This window comes from Ochotona curzoniae, unplaced genomic scaffold (assembly GCF_017591425.1).
Source record: "Ochotona curzoniae isolate NIBS_2020 unplaced genomic scaffold, NIBS_Ocur_1.0 contig_2294, whole genome shotgun sequence".
NCBI lineage: Eukaryota > Metazoa > Chordata > Mammalia > Lagomorpha > Ochotonidae > Ochotona > Ochotona curzoniae.
The window spans coordinates 2,009,410-2,026,639 of record NW_024465405.1 but is presented as its reverse complement, the minus strand read 5'-3'; the positions used below and the strand labels follow the sequence as shown (position 1 = coordinate 2,026,639).

The 17,230-nt window shown below is 50.9% G+C and overlaps 1 protein-coding gene and 1 pseudogene across 3 annotated transcripts in view; one reads left to right on the top strand and one right to left on the bottom strand.

Moving 5' to 3' along the window:
* The window catches only part of DGKD (diacylglycerol kinase delta), a 101,781-nt gene that overhangs the window by 63,130 nt on the left and 21,421 nt on the right, over positions 1 to 17,230 (bottom strand). For all 3 annotated transcript variants that reach the window (XM_040972330.1, XM_040972329.1, XM_040972331.1), the window contains exons 2-3: positions 3,355 to 3,465; positions 920 to 1,000 (exon numbers count right to left, since the gene is read on the bottom strand). In XM_040972330.1, the coding sequence (XP_040828264.1) occupies positions 920 to 1,000; positions 3,355 to 3,465 (192 nt within the window). The remainder of the gene's footprint in view (positions 1 to 919; positions 1,001 to 3,354; positions 3,466 to 17,230) is intronic.
* Positions 12,776 to 13,466, top strand: LOC121151112 (annotated as a pseudogene).

The window sequence follows — 17,230 nt, the reverse complement described above, 5'->3', positions numbered from 1 at the left end:
CTTTAAAAAAAATTTAAAAAATAATAAAAAAAACTCTTTAAAAAAAGGGAAAGGGAAAGGAAGGAGAGAAGGAGGGAAGGAGGGAAGGAGGGAAGGAGAGAAGGAGGGAAGGAGGGAAGGAGGGAAGGAGGGAAGGAGGGAAGGAGGGAAGGAGGGAAGGAGGGAAGAAGGGAAGGAAGGGAGAAAGAGAAAGAAACAAACAAACAAACAAGTATTTTTAAGGATTCCAGTACCGCAGTTAGAGCCACACCTCATGCAAGCAGGTTCCAAAGTCAGTCCATGAAGGCAAATGTTTAGTCACATTAGAAAATGTTCAGCAGACATTACGGGAAGCATTCAGACCAACAGCACTGTTGAAGTAGCCACCAAAACCTGCCAAGGCAGAGACGCCCACGTGGCAAGGAACACACATCTGCCAGGTGCGTAGGTGGAGGCAGACACAGAAATAAAGATAAGCACACAGGTGATACCTGGCTATCCCTGGGTGGCGACATCACAATCTGTATGTACTCAGAACTTTTACAGAAAGTACTATCAAAACTTTCTAAATTGGGTGGGGAAATTTAATTTTAAAAAAGCTCAAAAACATATTAACAACCTATGTGGAGAAATGGTTTCAATTGCTTTAGCGTACTTTTCCACATTTTCTGCACTTCTCACAACTGCAAGAAACAAGCTTTCAAACAGAACTGTTAGGATGCAAACCGTAACACATCAGAAAAAAATCGTTGGGACCCTCTTGTTTATATGCACCCACCACGTGCCAAAACCTCTAAGTTTCCAACCACAGAACCACTGTCAGCATTAAATTCAAAATTTGCCAAAAACCATTCTAATTGGTAAGAAAAGAGTGCACACATTTGTTCAAATCTGACAGACAAGCTAAACGGGCAACAAACCACGAAAGCAGGAGTCCTACCGTAAAGCTGTTGTTGACATTTTTGGTGCTGGACTCGGCCACGCTGGCATCTGTCAGATCCACCTCGTCAAATATGATCGACTGCAAAGACATAAAGAAGGGCTCAGGCATATCCCACATGGCCCACCACTCTCCCTGACACCCATCAAGCACCCACAGATGCCCAGGGCTCCTGAACCTGTGAAATCCAATCAATAAGTTAATGACGAATGAAAGAACCCTACCTGCTTTTCACAAGCAGCAACGAGCTCATAGTGCCTGGTTTTGTTTCTGTTTTTTTAATCCAGAAGGCTCACAGGGACTGCATTAGCAGAGTAAATAAACAAAAAATCTGCTGCCCCCTCTCCCACACATTAGCTTAGCAGCCAGGGCCCTTGCCTTGCACGTGCCAGGATTCCACATGGGCAACAGTTCTAATCCCAGCGGCCCCGTTTCCCATCCAGCTCCCTGTTCCTGTACCCACATGGGAGACCCAGAGGAGGCTCTGGGCTCCTGACTTTGGTCATTGCAGCCACTTGGGGAGTAAATCAATGGACAGAGGATCTTCCTGTCTCTCCTCCTCTCTGTATATCTGACTTTCCAATTAAAAATAACTGCTGAGTGTAGGCAGTCCCCCTAGCAGGCAGGATGCCAGAGTCCCAGCACCGACACTCAGCTCCGGCTCTGACCTCAGCGTCGTGCTAAGGCACACGCCGGAGGCAGCAGTGATGGCTCAGGTCACAGAATTCCCACTATCCCAGAGGACAGCTGGTCTGAGCTCCTGGCTCCCAGATTTGGTCTTTGGCCGAGCCCCAACCACTGCAGGCATTCCAGGCAGTTCTATCACTCTCTTCCCCCTACCCTGCCTCCCCTACCTTTCAGAAAAATAACGAAAAATTGAAGAAAGGGTTGGTATTCCTACATTCATTTTGTAACACCAAAAACAATAACAACAGCAGCTCCAGTGCTTCACTTCCACATGGGAACTGTGTCCTCACAGGGTCCCTACACAGAGCTGGGGCCAGCCACTGGGACCAGCCTCTGGCTTTAGCTTCTCCAACTAGCGCGTGCAGCAGGAAAGGTCCTGGCTAAAGTTCATTGTTTCCCGGCAAGAGAGAGGCCCTAATAGAAAGGGAACTTGCCCTGAGAGAAAGCCAGGACTACACGCAAAAGGATGCGAGCCCTGGAGGTATGGAAACAGGCTCCGAGGGAGGCATGGGCAACCTCACGCTCTGAAGCCACCTGCCACCACAGGCACACCTCCTGGCACTCTCTCCATTTGCTCCATTCTAAGCCAACTCAGCTGAAGGAGGAAAGGCTAAACTAGTAACTCCAGCAAGAAACTCCACCTTCCGAACCACCTCTCCCTCCCTGGGCCCCGACTGTGAGCATGTTCAGAGCCCTCTCTAAATAAGTCAGTCCTCAGTGGCAGCTTGAAATGGCAACACACTAACTCCCTAGAGGTCCTGCTCGTGCTTTAAGACCAAAATATCAATATTGCCCCAATACTGGAACAAAAAAAACCCGCAGCCAACATGCTCACGCTTGAGGCATTCACCAAGCACAGCCTCCCTGGAGGGCCGCACCAGCCCCTCCCCTTGCAAACACACCTGGCTGGCGGGTCTGCTCCCCCAGATCCACTCCTCCCACAGAGGTGACCATAACCCCATTTCCTGAGAGAAACACAGTCAACTGTAACAAAGCTATTTCCTGTGGCCCTCTTTTCCTTTCCCCAGTGGTGACAGATGAGATCAAAGAAAAGGGAAAATGAGTGGAAATTTGTATAAGAAATAAAACATAGAGACAAGTAACATGTGATACCATAGACTGGTGAGGGGAGAGTTTTCTGCCACAGCCATTTGCAACATCATTCACAGGCCACACAAAGTTACCAACTTGAAAATTAGTCTGCACGGCTCACAGTGAGGTGCAGCACATTAATCCGTGCCCTGCGATGCTGCACCCCTTAAGAGCACTGGTCTGAGTACTGGGTGCCCCACTTTCAATACAGCTTATATGCCTGGGAAAGCAGCAGCAGATGGCCCACGGATCTGAGCTCCTGCCATCCCCACAGGAGATCCTGCTGGAATTCCAGGCTCCTGGCTTGGGCCTGGTGTAGCCCCATCCCAGTCATGGAAGCCATTTGGAGAGTGAACCGGCAGATGGACCATCTATCTCTCTCTCCCTCTCACTGTAACTCTGCCTTGCACCCCCCAAAAATCCTATTTTTTAAAGTTAGCTTGCTATAGATTTATTGAATTTGGAGTCCTGCCTTTAGCTGTCTTGGCAGGGCCAGAACCAACGCCTTTGCAGGCAGGCCTTCTATGGCCCCAGCGGGGATGCATCCAAGGCCTGTGAGTACTGCAGCAAGACCAGGTGGAAACAACAGATCTGAGAGAGCCACTTCCTCTCCCGGCACAGACTGGCCGCTCTCACCCTCCCACACCGAGCCTCACCTTGGCAGTTTTGGCGTAGTACAACGTTCGTCCTCGAAGCTTGAAGTACCTCCTTTTTGATCGCTGAAATGAGTTGTTCTGTTTGGTCAGCATGCCCTCTTTGAGGATGGTCTGAAAGAACACAAACAGATTCATGAACATGTGGTTCCAAGGTGCCCTTTCTGGGAGGGCTGAGCAAGCCACTGCTGGGGTACAGTAACCGCACAAGCGTTTCTACTTCAAGTCCCTGCTACGCTGCTGCTGTAGCTTTCTGTTCATGTGGTCCTGAGTGGCACAGGTGAGGCCCCTGATGCCCGGCTCCCCACCAGCCATGTGAGAGACCCAGATGGAGGTCTTGGCTCCCGGCTTTGGCCTGCTCTAACCCTGGCCATTGTGACCATCTGGGAGAGTGAACCAGCAGATGGAAGGTCTTTTTGTTTCTCCCTCTCTCTGTAACTCTACCTTTCAAATAAATAAATAAATTTGGGGGGAAAAATAAACTTAAGGCATTAAGGCGTCCTTTGGTTGGTCCAGCTGAAATCACCTTGTCATGGTCGATGGACTCACGCCTCAAGTGGGCTGAAGAGCCTGACACAGAAATTGCTAACCTTCCAACAGCCTTTGGCGAGCAGCTTCCAGGGAGGAGGGAGCACCTGGATGCCTGGGAGGACCCCAGGGTCAGCAGCCCCAGGTATGCCCTGCACATGGATGAGGTCCTCAGAACACAGTGCCCTGGGACCTGGGGCCAGTGCCTCCTCCACCCACAGCATTGGGTATTTTTCAGCGATTCTTGGCCCTGTCTCTGTGTTCTCTGGCCTCCCGCCATTTCTCAGGATCCTGCTGCCAAAACCATGTACTTCCGCTGCTCTGGAGTTCAGCACAGCCCCAGGGCCCATGCCCTGCTCAGCCAGCTCCACCACTCACAGGGCAGCAAGTGCATCTGTACCCGCAGAGGGAGACAGGTGTCTCTGTCACAGTGCCTGACACACGCTCCACTCTGCAAATCTGCCAAGCCCATCACACAATGGGAGAGGTGTCTCCCTGGAAAGCAAAACTCATCCTGACTCAAAGGCAGCCAACAACGAAGGGGCACAGCACTTCTGGGTGTGTTCCCACCACCCACGGGTCCGTGTGCACACTCTCCCAGGCACTAGGGACCCCTACATGCCACTCAAAAGTAAAACGCTAGGGGAACAGCTTGGTCATGAGACACTAGGAAGCACTCAAGGACATAAACACAGCCAAGCTACCAGCAACACGCAGGCACACAAGAACTGACTCTCACTTCCTTAAACAACCTGGAGCACATGTCCATGCCGCACAGAGGTTCTGCACAGACACGGAAGGAGAAAAGCTCTGATCCAGGACAACTACATGGATTAGAAGGCTTTAGCAGCTTGATCACAGAGCTTTACACTTGGAGTACTTTTTAAAAAACAGTCTACATAACTGTCCAGGCCGGCTTAAAACCATGGAAGGCCAGCACAGAGACGCTGCCGGGACCCTCCACCGGCCTAATCACAAGCAGGGAGGGAGTGGGACAGAGAAGAATGGGGAAGCCAGCACCGGTCCCAGCTGCCTGGGATAGGCACCACCTGCAGGCCACCACACAGTGCCACAGAGCCCCTTTCCAGTGGGGCCACACAGGCCAGCCCCCACCCCAGGTGCTCACTCTGATGCTAACAGCTCTTGGTGCCAGCTCCCTGGCACACAAGCAGCCCTTTCCAACTCCCTGAGATCCACCCAGGGATGCTGCGGCTTAAACCTTCACCTTCAGAAGAGGCCGCCCACCCTCCACCCTAGGTATTTCAAGAGTGCCCAGAGGAAAGCAGAGAGCAAACCCCCTCACCAGGGAAGAACTGGGCAACACGTTGCAGTCCCCAGCCTGTGGGGCATCCATTGCAGAGGGCAAGTCCCAGCCCCTGGGACGCAGGGACTGGCACAGCCCTGAGGGATCCCAGAAGCACACATACGGATGCCTCCCACCGTGATCTCTGCAACTCATCTCTCCTCGCCCCCTCAACTTTCTTACCTCTCCAAGAGAAAGAATCGCTTCCATCGCTTTCCTAAAAGCAAATAAAAAAGGAAAAAAAAAGGGGGGGACAAAAACTCAAGAAGAGTTATATTAAGGTATCTTTAAAGGACAGATGCTAGAGTATTTTTTTTCTTGCATCTACTGCTACTCATCTCCTACATAAAAGGAAAAGCAAAATTAAAGCACAACCTACTCCAACACGTGCACACGCACACCCCAATCTTTGAGAAAGCGGAAAAGAGCCTGCAACCGGGCTGCCCAAAGAGAGCTGCTGTTCTATTTGTAGAACAGAGTGCTCAGAAAAAGACTGTGGTGGGTTTCAGCGGAAAAGGCTGGGGAAAGATAAAGCCCAGCATTTCTCTGAAGCTTTCACAAAAACTCCATTTCTTCTGATTTGCTGCTCACAAATACTAAAGACACAACACTGGATTATTTTTAAACACTTAAGCAAAAGCAATGAACTAAAAATGGCCAAGAAAACAACACCCCCAACTAATCTGTATTTTGCATTTGGTGGCCTGCAAAAGGCACCCACAGGAAATGTCAGTGGGCCGGCAAACCCTCCTGACTTCACACAGCTGAGCCGAGTCACAAGTCTATGCCCGACACAGATGACTTGGGCTGCTGGGCCAAGTCATTCTAGCCATCCAGGGCTCCCTCACAGAGATCAGAGACAGATCTGCATACACATACAGACCCCCCCAAAAAACTGAACAGCCAGCCAGGTAAAGAGCAGCCATCCCGCCACCCCACCCACCTACAGCAACCAAAAAGAACTTGGACAGGGAATGAGAATGACAGGCAGGCTGTGCACCAAGGCTGGTGCCAGTCTGGCTGGGGCCCACAGACCTGAGACCACCTGGGCACCTGCCACAGGAGGAGCCCAGGCCTCTGGGAGTTTCTGCTTAAAGCCAAGACAGCTCTGGAAGCAACACTGGAAAGGGGCTTCAGAACAGTGGGCAAAGTCCAGACAGACTCCAAGAGCCCTAGTCAAACACCTCCCCACCTAGAGTCCTCTGGGGGAAAGGGCCCAGACGAGGGGTGCCTCTCCCAGGCACAGCAGCGAAGGCTTCTCTCTCCCTCCCCTTTTCCTCTCCTCTCCTAAATCAGCAGCCACATGGTTAGTGCTGCACTTGAGAGTTACATGACAGGAACCCAAAACAGAGGCCAGACATCTGGCCTGAAGAGCACCAGGCAACAAACGTCCCTGGGAGGGAAGGCAGAGCACAGCAGGTGTTAGAGGACAAGCAGGTATCAGAGCTGCACACAGGCCATGCCTGACGCCTCAAGCTGCTCCTCGGGAAGGCACAGTCGGCCCAGATCCCTTGACTGTTATCACAGAGTCACAGAGTGGTGGCTGAGAAGTCCAGCTGAGAAGGACGACTGGGACCACAGAGTGCAGCGCGCAGACAAGCAGCAATCCACCAGCGCCTGTAGGAGTGAGCACAGTGCGAGGGGGAGAGGTGGCCTGTGGGAATGAGCACAGCACGAGAGGGGAGAGGCTCACCAAGAAGAGGCTCACAGTGCTAGGGTGGAGAGGCCACAGAAGAGGGCAAAGATTGGGGCTGGGGAGGACCTGGCCAGCATGGGGGATTACAGAGCCGACAGGCCAGCAGCCAGCCTTGTGGAACAGGAACACAAGATGCTGCTCAAGACCCCCACGGAGGAGGTAAGGGGAAAGAGGAGGCCCAGAGACTCCCACAGCAGGGGCAGGAGGATGAAGCAAAGGCCAAAACGAAAGTGACAACACTGAGGCAGAGGTCCAGGGGAGAGGAGGCGGACTGCAAAGACAGCATCACTGAGGTCAGTGGCAGCCATGTGCTCACCACAGGAGAGGACTGGCAGGAGGCCGAGGGCCTGACAGCAAGCAAAGGTACCCTGGGCGGGAGAGGAAGCAGAATGGGAATCAATGAGTGCATTTTGTAACTCTCCAGGTTCTTCATTGTTCACCAACAGGAAATCACAATGACATGTCATATATCAACATATCCATATTAATATATAATATACACACACACATGTTTACACTATATATATGTATATAGTACATACACATATACAGGATTTTAATTTATTTAAGTGCAGAATGAAAGTGGAAGAAACAGGGATCTTTCATCAGCCAGTTCACTCCCCAAATGACTGCAATAGCTGGCGTTGGGCCTGGGCCAAAACCAGGAGCCAGGAATTGTGTCTGGGCCTCTCGTGTGAGTGCAGGAACCTAAGCAGTGGGCCATCTTCCACTGCTTTCCTAGGCGCTTCAGCAGAGACCTGGGTTCAAAGTGGAGCAGCGAGATTTCAAGCCAGCGCCTGCTGGAATGTCAGCATGGCAGATCTTAACCTATTACACCACAGTGCTGGCCCTAGTACATATAATTTCTAATGTCTGTTGCTCTTATTTATTTGAAAAGCAAAGTAACAAAAAGATTTCCATCTGCTGGTTCATTCTCCAAACGCCTACAACAGCCAAGCTGAACGAGGCAGAAGCCTGGAGCTAAGAACTTGGTCTCCCGGGTAACTGGCAGGGAGCCATTGTCTGCTGCCTCTCAGGGTCTTGAGTAGGAAGCTGACGGGAAGCAGAGGAGCCAGGACGCAAATCAGTGCTCCATTAGAGGATGCAGACTCCCTAGTGGCAGCCTAACCCAATGCACCATGACCCCTGTTCCCAGAAAGTACATTTCGGTAAGCTACAGAGAATTCCACTGCCCCCATGCACAGTCTCATGCAACAGGCTTGTCGGTTCCATCCATCAGCAGTGCTTCAGTGCGGCAGGCTGTGTACCAGAAGGCCTCAGCCTCGCCCTCACACAGCAGACACAACGGAGGTCCAGCTGGATCCTGAATGTCTCCAACTCTCCATGGACAACACAGGAGAACCATATGATGATGGAACTGGGGAAGATTTCTGGTAATAGATTATAAAACATATTGAGCACAAAGTATCACTGTTAAACTCAACCACATTACAACTGAGAACTTCTACTCACCAAAAATACCTCAAAAATAAAGAAAGGCCACAGCCTGGAGAGAACGTGTGTACCGCTGCCACCTGCTAGAATCAGGCACAGAACATGTGGATGGTGAAACAAGGAAAGCGCCATACAGAAGACTGGCAGCAAGCACGCAGCAGTGTTCACGGGGACAGCAAGGAGGCCCAGCACACAGGGTGCTCAGCCTCAGGCGACCTGGTTGGGAACCCCAGCTGTCACTTGAGTGCTGTGCCTTGGCACAGGTACACATGCAATCAGTCATGACTGTGTGTCACAATGCACATGCTGTTCAGTACGTGAAATGAAGGTGATCAATCAAGGGTAGGGCTGAGCATTTGGCCTAAGAGCTAAGATGCCAATTAAAATGCCCATGTCCTAGGGCAGGCATTGGGCCCAGCAAGGAAGAAACCATTTGGGAGCCCCACCACCCATGTCAGAGTGGCTGGGTTCAAGGTCCAGCTCGGTTCCTGAGTCCAGCTTCCTGCTAACACATACCCTAGGAAGCAGCAAGGATGGCTCAAGAATTGTCAGCTTTCCTCTTTGGCCTAGGTCAGCCTCAGTAGTTGCAGGTATTTTGGGGATGAACCAGAGGATGGAGAGTCTCTGTCTGTCTTTCATACAAATAAAAATAATTTAAAAGTTAAAAAAAAACCTCACATCCCCTATTGGAGTGCCTACACCTGGTAATCTCCTGGCTCCAGCCTCCTGCTAATGCAGCCTGGGGCAGCAGGCAGTGACTCAGTGGTTGGGTCTCTGCCACTCACGACCCACATGAAACAGCTGCACTGAGGTTCCAGCTCCCAGCTTTGGCACTGCCCCTTCTCCAGCCACTGGAGGCATCTGGGGGAGTGAACAGCTAGGAGCTCTTATATCTCTCAAATAGCTGACAGATGTGAGAGCTCAGGGGGTTGGCATGTGTCACAGAAGGCTGAACACCACAGTGTGGCACCAGCACTCCGAATCAAAGGGGCAATTTCTGTCTGGGTGCTCCACGTGCAGCCCAGCTCTCTGCTGATGGGTCTGGAAAAGCAGCAGGGCACCGGCTATCTTTGTGGAGGGAGTTCTCAGCTCCCGGTTTGACTTGTCCCAGATCCTGTTGCTGTGGGTATTTCAGGAGTGAACCCATAGGTGCAAGACTTCCCTGTCTCTTTCTTTTGACACTCCATATTTCAAATGAACAGAAAACAAGAAAAATGTCTCCAACAGAGCAGGGCTAAGGGAGTCACGAGCAGCCAGGACACAGAGACCACAGACAGACAGGCTGGGAACTAGGAGAGAGGGAAGAAAGGAAGAAAGGAAGAAAGAAGAGCATGAGCCAATGTTCACTTCAGCAATTATTCGTCCTTGAGTCAGTCCAGTCCTTCAACAACAGCAACAAAATTACATTACATAAATCTATGTGAGCAAACCACCCAAATCCACAAGGTCCAAAAAAGTGAAAATATCAGCATAAAGAACTGCTGAAAAGCTTCAGCAGAAACTTTAAATTTTCATGAGCACTTTTACATTTATTTGCCTTTTAACAGAACAGACATTTGTGGTCTATGAGTCAGACACTAATGCTCCAATTAAGAAACCAAAAAAACTAGTCAACAGAGACTGAGTTCATTTACCGAGGTTACAGAGCACCTCATAAATCACAAAGCCTGAGGCTGTCGTACCCCACACTGCTGCTGAGGAAGGCTTACAGCTTCCGAGTGTCACACTCCACCCAACAAAGGGCGGGTGCACCACAGGCAAGGACAGACTGCCAGGAAGGCTTGTCCCCACACACCCCTACCCAGGACCACACACCTGGAAGGCTTGTCCCCACACACCCCTACCTAAGACCACACACCTGGAAGGCTTGTCCCCACACACACCTACCCAGAACCACACACCTGGAAGGCTTGTCCCCACACACCCCTACCTAGGACCACACACCTGGAAGGCTTGTCCCCACACACCCCTACCTAAGACCACACACCTGGAAGGCTTGTCCCCACACACCCCTACCCAGGACCACACACCTGGAAGGCTTGTCCCCACACACCCCTACCTAGGACCACACACAGAGGAGCCACTGCCACCTTCTGATCTTCACACCACTCCAGTGGTACCTATAAGTTGAGCATCACTTATTAGAAAAACTGAAACCTCACCTGCACTGCCACCCAAAAGCTTTCAAACATCAAAATGACATGCAAAATTTTCAGATGGAACTTGTCAGATTTTGAATTTTCAAAGTAGGATTACTAAACTGGTTAAACCCACGCAACTATTCCAAACTCTGAGAAACTCTGTAACCTTAAAACACTACTGATCCCAAGCATTTCAGAAAAGGGATATCCAACTTTTATTTCATATTGCAGATGAGGAAGCTGAATTTATGAAGTAACTCACACCAGGCCTTTAGAAGCGAATTAAATAGGATGCAGGCTTCAAACCCAAGCACTAGAGAGCCAGGCCAAAGACATCACAAAATTTGGTAACTCTGACTTAAATCAACTTAAACTCGAAGCAAAGTCCAAACTCACATTGGTCCAGAGCTACGTGCAATCGGCCCCCAACCTACCTACCTACCTAACACCTGACCCGCCTCACTGCGCAGGGCCACAATACAATGCTCTCCACCTTGGTGACTCTGGGGCACAGGCCACCACAGGAGAAGGCAAATTACAGCACGGCAAGCACCTGTTGTGCTCCACAGAGCCAGGCTCTCCATCTCACACTTCCAATCCAACAGAAAGGAACTCCATGTTAAGCTTTTCCCCACAACCAGAACACCAACCCAATTTTCAGAATACCAATCAAGAAAAACCAATGTCCTCTGTGTCCTGCTCCGAGTCTCATCCCTCAATGCATTACCACCAAGATGAGAAGTGACCATGTCCAAAGGCTCTGTGCCTTCCGGTGACAGGAAGGGAAATGCTCGTTCCTGTCCCAGATGAAGTGAGGAAGGAACGAACCACAGCACCAGCCAAAGCTAATCTTTAAAAAAGAAAAAGAAGAGCCCAGTGCAGTGGCCTAGCAGCTAAAGTCCTCGCCTTGAACACACTGGGATCCCATATGGGCACCAGTTCTAATCCCGGCGGCTCTGCTTCCCATCCAGCTCCCTGCTTTATGGTCAGAAAAGCAGTAGCAGATGGCCCAAGGCCTTGGGACCCTGCACTGCATGGAAGACCAGGAAGAAGCTCCTGGTTCCTGGCTTTGGATTGGCTCAGCTCAGTAGTTGTGGCCACTTTGGGAGTGAAGCATCGGATAAAAGATCTTCCTCTGTGTCTCTCCTCTCTGTATATCTGACTTCGCAATAAAAATAAATCTTACAGAGAGAGAGAGGAAAGCAAATTAAAACTAAGCCAATGCTATTCTTACTATTAGACTGATCAGCAACAAAAACAGAGGCAGTCCACACTGCTGGCAGCCTACACCTGACAGGGCTGGGGGAATAGGCCCTCAAACTCCACTCACAGACTGCAAAATGCACAGTCACTGAAGACAGCCACTTGGCAGGAGCCAGCAAGATTATTTATGTACTCGCTCTCTGATAAAGCGAGCCTACTCCCAAGAATCTCACCAAAAAGATACTCCAGCAAAATACAAAGTGATCTTTGTAAAAGTTTATCTGTTGGGCCCAGCGAGGTAGCCTAGTGGCTAAAGTCCTTGGCTTGCATGCACCAAGATCCCATATGGGTTCAAATCTGTGAGATCTCATACGGGCACTGGTGCATGTCCCAACTACTCCACTTCCCTTCCAGCCCCCTGCTTGTGGCCTGGGAAAGCAGTCAAGGACGGCCCAAAGCCTTGGGACCCTGCATCTGTGTGGGAGACCCAGAAGCTTCTGGCTCCTGGCCTTGGGTCAGCTCAGTTTTGGTTGTTGTGGACACTTGGGGAGTGAACCAGTAGACAGCAGATCTTTCTCTCTCTCCTCCTCTATGTACATGCCTTTCCAATAAATAAATAAATAAATCTTAAAAAAGAAAAGGGTGTGTGTGTGTAGACAAATAACAGAGAAATAAACTACACACAAAAGTATTTTAAAAAAAGAAGAAGAAGAAGAAGAAAAGAAAAGAAACAAACAAACAAACAAACACTGGGGGCCAGTAGTATGACCCTGCAAGCAAAGCCACCCCCTCTGGTGCCGGCACCCCATGAGGGCCAGTGAGTCCTGGCTGCCCCGCTTCTGATCCAGCTCCCTGCTAAAGCACCTCTGAAAGCAGCAGAGGAGGCCCCGAGCATGGATCCCTGCCCCCACGCAAGAGTAACAGAAGCTGCCAGCTCCCAGCTTCAGCCTGGCCCAGCCCTAGCTGCTCCCGTTAGGAGTGAAGTAGCAGATGGAAGAGCTTTCTTTGCCTCTCTCTATCTAATTGTACCTTTCAAATAAATACAATAAATCTTTTTTAAAAAATGGCAAGATGGCTTTTCCCAGGCGACTGCCAAAGATGGTGGAAGGGCAGGTCCTGGTGCAAGATGGCCGGGTCCACCTCCTGGACCACCTGGTGGCCATCGTGGCCAAGCAGGTGCTGCTGGGTCGCAAGGTGGTGGTTGTATGCTGCGAGAGTATCAAGACTTCTAGCAGCTTCTATAGAAATAAGCCAAAGTGCCTGGTCTTCTTGCACAAACAGATGAACACCAACCACTCCGGGGACCCCGCCCCTTCCAGGCCCCCAGCTCTATCAGCTGACAGATGATGAGAGACATGCCCCCCACAAGACCAACCGGAGCCAGGCAACCCTGGAGCACCTCAAGGTGTTTGATGGCATCCTGCCGTCTTACAAGGAAAAAAATGGACCATGGTGCCTGCAGCCCTAAACATTATACGCCTGAAGCCCACAAGGAAGTTTGCCTACCTGGGGAGCCTGGCTCAGCAGCCTGGCTGGAAGTACCAGGCCGTGACAGCCTCCCTGGAGAAGAGCCAGGAAAAGGCCAAGATGCATTACCGCAAGCAGCAGCAGCTCAAGAGGCTTAAAAGGGCAAAATAGGCCAAAAAGAACATGGAGAAGAAAATCAACAAGTTCACAGAGGTCCTTAAGACCCACGGCCTCCTGGTCTGAGCCCAATAAAGACTCTGCTACTCACGCTTGGCCTGGCTTGCCCTTCCTCCATCGCCATCTGAAGGGCCTCGGCCAGCGCTCCTGCACTGCACATGGCTGGCCAGGAGCTGACTTGGGGTCATCTTAGGAAAGGTTCACAGGGGTGAGCTGTAGTACACATTACAAGGGAGTCCCCACTGTGCAAAGGGGCTGGGGCCCAGCTTCCCACCTGGTCCCATATACTTTGCAGCTGGTAAGATGGGAGGTATGGCCTGGGCACTGTGGACCTGAAGCTGGTAGGATGGAAGGAACAGCCTGGGCACTGTGAGCCTGGTGTTGCACAAGGGTATTTATGGAAAATGGGAAGCCAGTGGGTCACAGGTGTTGCCTTGCAACTTCCTATGTTTTGTGACCAGAAACAAAATTATTTTGTACAAAATGAAAAAAAAAGGCAAGATGGGGCCCAGCACCATGCCTCAATTGGCTGATTCTCCCCTTACACTTGTCAGGATGCTATGTGGGCAATGCTTTGTATCCCAGCTGTTCCACCTCCCATCCAGCTCCCTGCTTGTAGCCTGGGAGACAGCAGAGGATGGCCCAAAGCCTTGGGACCCTGCATCCATATAGGACCCACAAGAAGCTCCTGGACTCTGGACTGGCTCAGTTGCAGCCATGGCAATTATTTGAGGAGTGAATCAGCAGATTAAAGATCTTTCTCTCTGTCCCTCCTCTCTGTAAGTCTGCCTTTCCAATAAAAATAAATCTTTTTTTAAAAAATGGCAGGATAATAGCAAATAATAAAGGAGTAAATTGGTCACTTCTAGGGAAAGGAGGAAAACAAGAAAAAAGAGGGCCTCTAAGAACGCACAGCGAGCACTCCCATCCCACACCGACACGGCCAGTGCGGGCAGAGTGCCTACTGCGTGCGCGAGCTCCCTGCCCGGGCTCCGACAGGACATGGCCAGTGCGGGCAGAGTGCCTACTGCATGCGGGAGCTCCCTGCCCGGGCACCGACAGGACATGGCCAGTGCGGGCAAAGTGCCCACTCCATGCGAGAGCTCCCTGTCCAGGCACCAACAGGACATGGCCAGTGCGGGCAGAGTGCCCACTGGGTGCGGGAGCTCCCTGCCCAGGTACTGGGGCCCAGAGAAGCTACACTGCAGACAGGGCTCAGATGGGAGATTCCACTCCAAGTCTGTCCAACCCAGACACTCTCCCAGCTTTGTCAAGTGAAAACATGTTACATCCGGGGAAGGTGTTCTTCCCATTACTTGTCCTCACAAGCTCGGACCCCCTTTCCTTGCAGGGGTGAAATCAGAGCCCCTGGAAGGCCCACAAGACACACACCCCATCCGTACTTGCTGGAGGACAGACTGCCCCAGCTTCTATGAAACCTGCACCAGAGAAGCCATCCCCTCTGGAGCCACGGAATAAAATAGTTCTGGGCTGCAACAAATATTTATTGAACACTTAGTGCCGAGCACGGGCAAGAATGTGCTGATGAACCCTTGACCTTTAAGGAAGCTGCACTCTGCGGAAGGAGCTCCACAACGTCAAACACCCCGAACAAACTGCTTACAGTTCTCAGAGAAAGGAGAGATGGCGAAGGGATGGGAGAGCTAAGCAAGGGGACGCAACCCAACAGGACTAATGCAACCCCTCTATCTGAGTCTGCATGGGAAATTCCCCAAGCTGTTCTAAAGCCACCAGAGAAGTGCGCAAGGGTGCCTTGGCGACTCGCACGTCAAGGAAACACAGAAGCAGAGGAAGCTTCCCAGGTCTCCCGGCCAGACACCACACTGAGCGCACATGGCAAGAGCTCCCTGCCAACAGCGCTGCACACAGGCCAGCATCACCAGGGCCTCCCAGGCATCCTGCCCGAGGACATCACACAGAGTGCACATGGCACGAGCCACCTGCCAACAGCGCTGTACCCAGGCATGGCAGCGGCAGTACCAGCACCACCGGCTCCACATGCCCTTCCCAGAGCACCGCTCCACTGACAGACCACTCACCCATTCTGAGACGTTACATGGAAATCAAGTCGCGTGTTAAATAGCCCAGCTCTTGGCCAATCTGTTTGCTAAAGATTACTTTTCATTATTACTTTTCATTTCTTGCAAACTCCCAGATTCTACCACTATCATCTATTCTGTTCTAATGTAGGACTATGTATCACATTCTTGAATAAACTATTTTTCCAAATAACAAGAGTTTGTGACCAGATGAGCATTTCCTTAGTGTTTTATTTTTCTATCCTCTATGTCTATTTAATTTATCCAAATGCTTACAGATATTGGCAGAATTCTGAACATGCATGAGAAAAAGCTCACAATGACTTCACACATCAAACTGTTAGGCTGAAATTTCTCCTGTTTACATCAAGACCCTGAACACTACTTAGATAAGCGAGTCTGGCATTATTCTCAACACAGGAGGTGAAGGTCGACACAAGGAGAAACCTAATCAGTGTCCCACACAATACACACAGTGATTAGGGTATTATTAAAGTCAAACCCTGCGTCTTCGAAGTCTTGCCCTTTTGTGAGCTCCATCTTTCCTTGCCTGCCTGTTTCCCCAAGACCACAAGTACTGTCCACGACCCTGCCTTCTTCAATGACCTGGACAGCTGGCTGCACCAGGCAGCACAAGGGTCAGGACACCCTGGCATTTCCCAGCCATGTGATCCAGCGCTCAGAAGCCTGGGCAGCAGCCACGCACCAGCCCAGCGTGGGCCAGGCTCGCAGCACTGGGCAACCACCAACAGCTCGCTTAGCAGGCAACACGAGCGCTTGAGTGGGTCTGCTTAGAACCTGGATTGAAACATGGACATGACCTTTTTATAGTAATTCAATGGTCCAAGAAATACGCTCCGTGTGTGTGTGTGTGTGTTTCTATCATATTTAGATTATTTCCTCAGGACAGGAAATCTACCAATGAATTGGGGTCAAGAGATCTGGGTTTTTTTGGAGTTATTCACATGGCAAAGGATTTCCATAAACAGCAAAATTCCAGCTCATACAAAACATCGATTAGATGTAAAAATACACTTAGACAATTCTGAGTTTCACTTGCCCTCTTTGAGTACATGAACAATTTCCCAGACTCCCTTCTGAGAAAGTTCCCAAATGCTTGACCGTTGGCACCAGAGTTCAGATAGGGAGACCACAAAACAGGACTGCGTTAGTTCCAGTCAAGCCCATCTTCTCAGAGCAGGCTGGCTGTGAGGGTGATGCCAACATCCCTGCCTTGCCTCCTGCTTCCCCTTTCCCACCACTCCCGAAATTCACGCCATTCCAGTTATCCACCAATTATGTAACATGGCACCTGACCTGAGAATCCCACTCCCCAATCTCCGGCCCCTCCCCCTAATCTCCACCCACCTACCTGTGGCTCAGATAACCCCGGGGCCCCCGCCCAGGCCCCAAGCACACAGCCCACACAGCCCTCCCTTTGCCTTCCCCCCGCTCTCTTCTCTTCCTTCTTACCAGGCTCTCCCTGGTTCCCCTCCATCTTGCCCCCTTCCCCTGCCCTGGCAGCCCCCATCCTGCCACCGTGGCAGGAGACATGTATGTCCCTTCCAGTTTTCTCCCCCTCTACCCCTGCTCCTGTTCCTACCCTGCTGGAATAAAGCACCTACTAAGCACGTTGCTGTGTCTGGGATTTGGGCTCGAGGTAAACTAATCACGAAAAGAGGACTTGGCTGCAGCAATTAGCTGAGCCTAACAACGTGAACGCTTTAAGAACTTTAAGCGCACTAAAACCTAACATTTGGTGCCATGCAATGCAGATGGTTCTCTCGGGCACTCCTGGGGAGGACCCCACAACACTCTCCCCTGAAACAAGCCTCCAGAACAGCTGTCC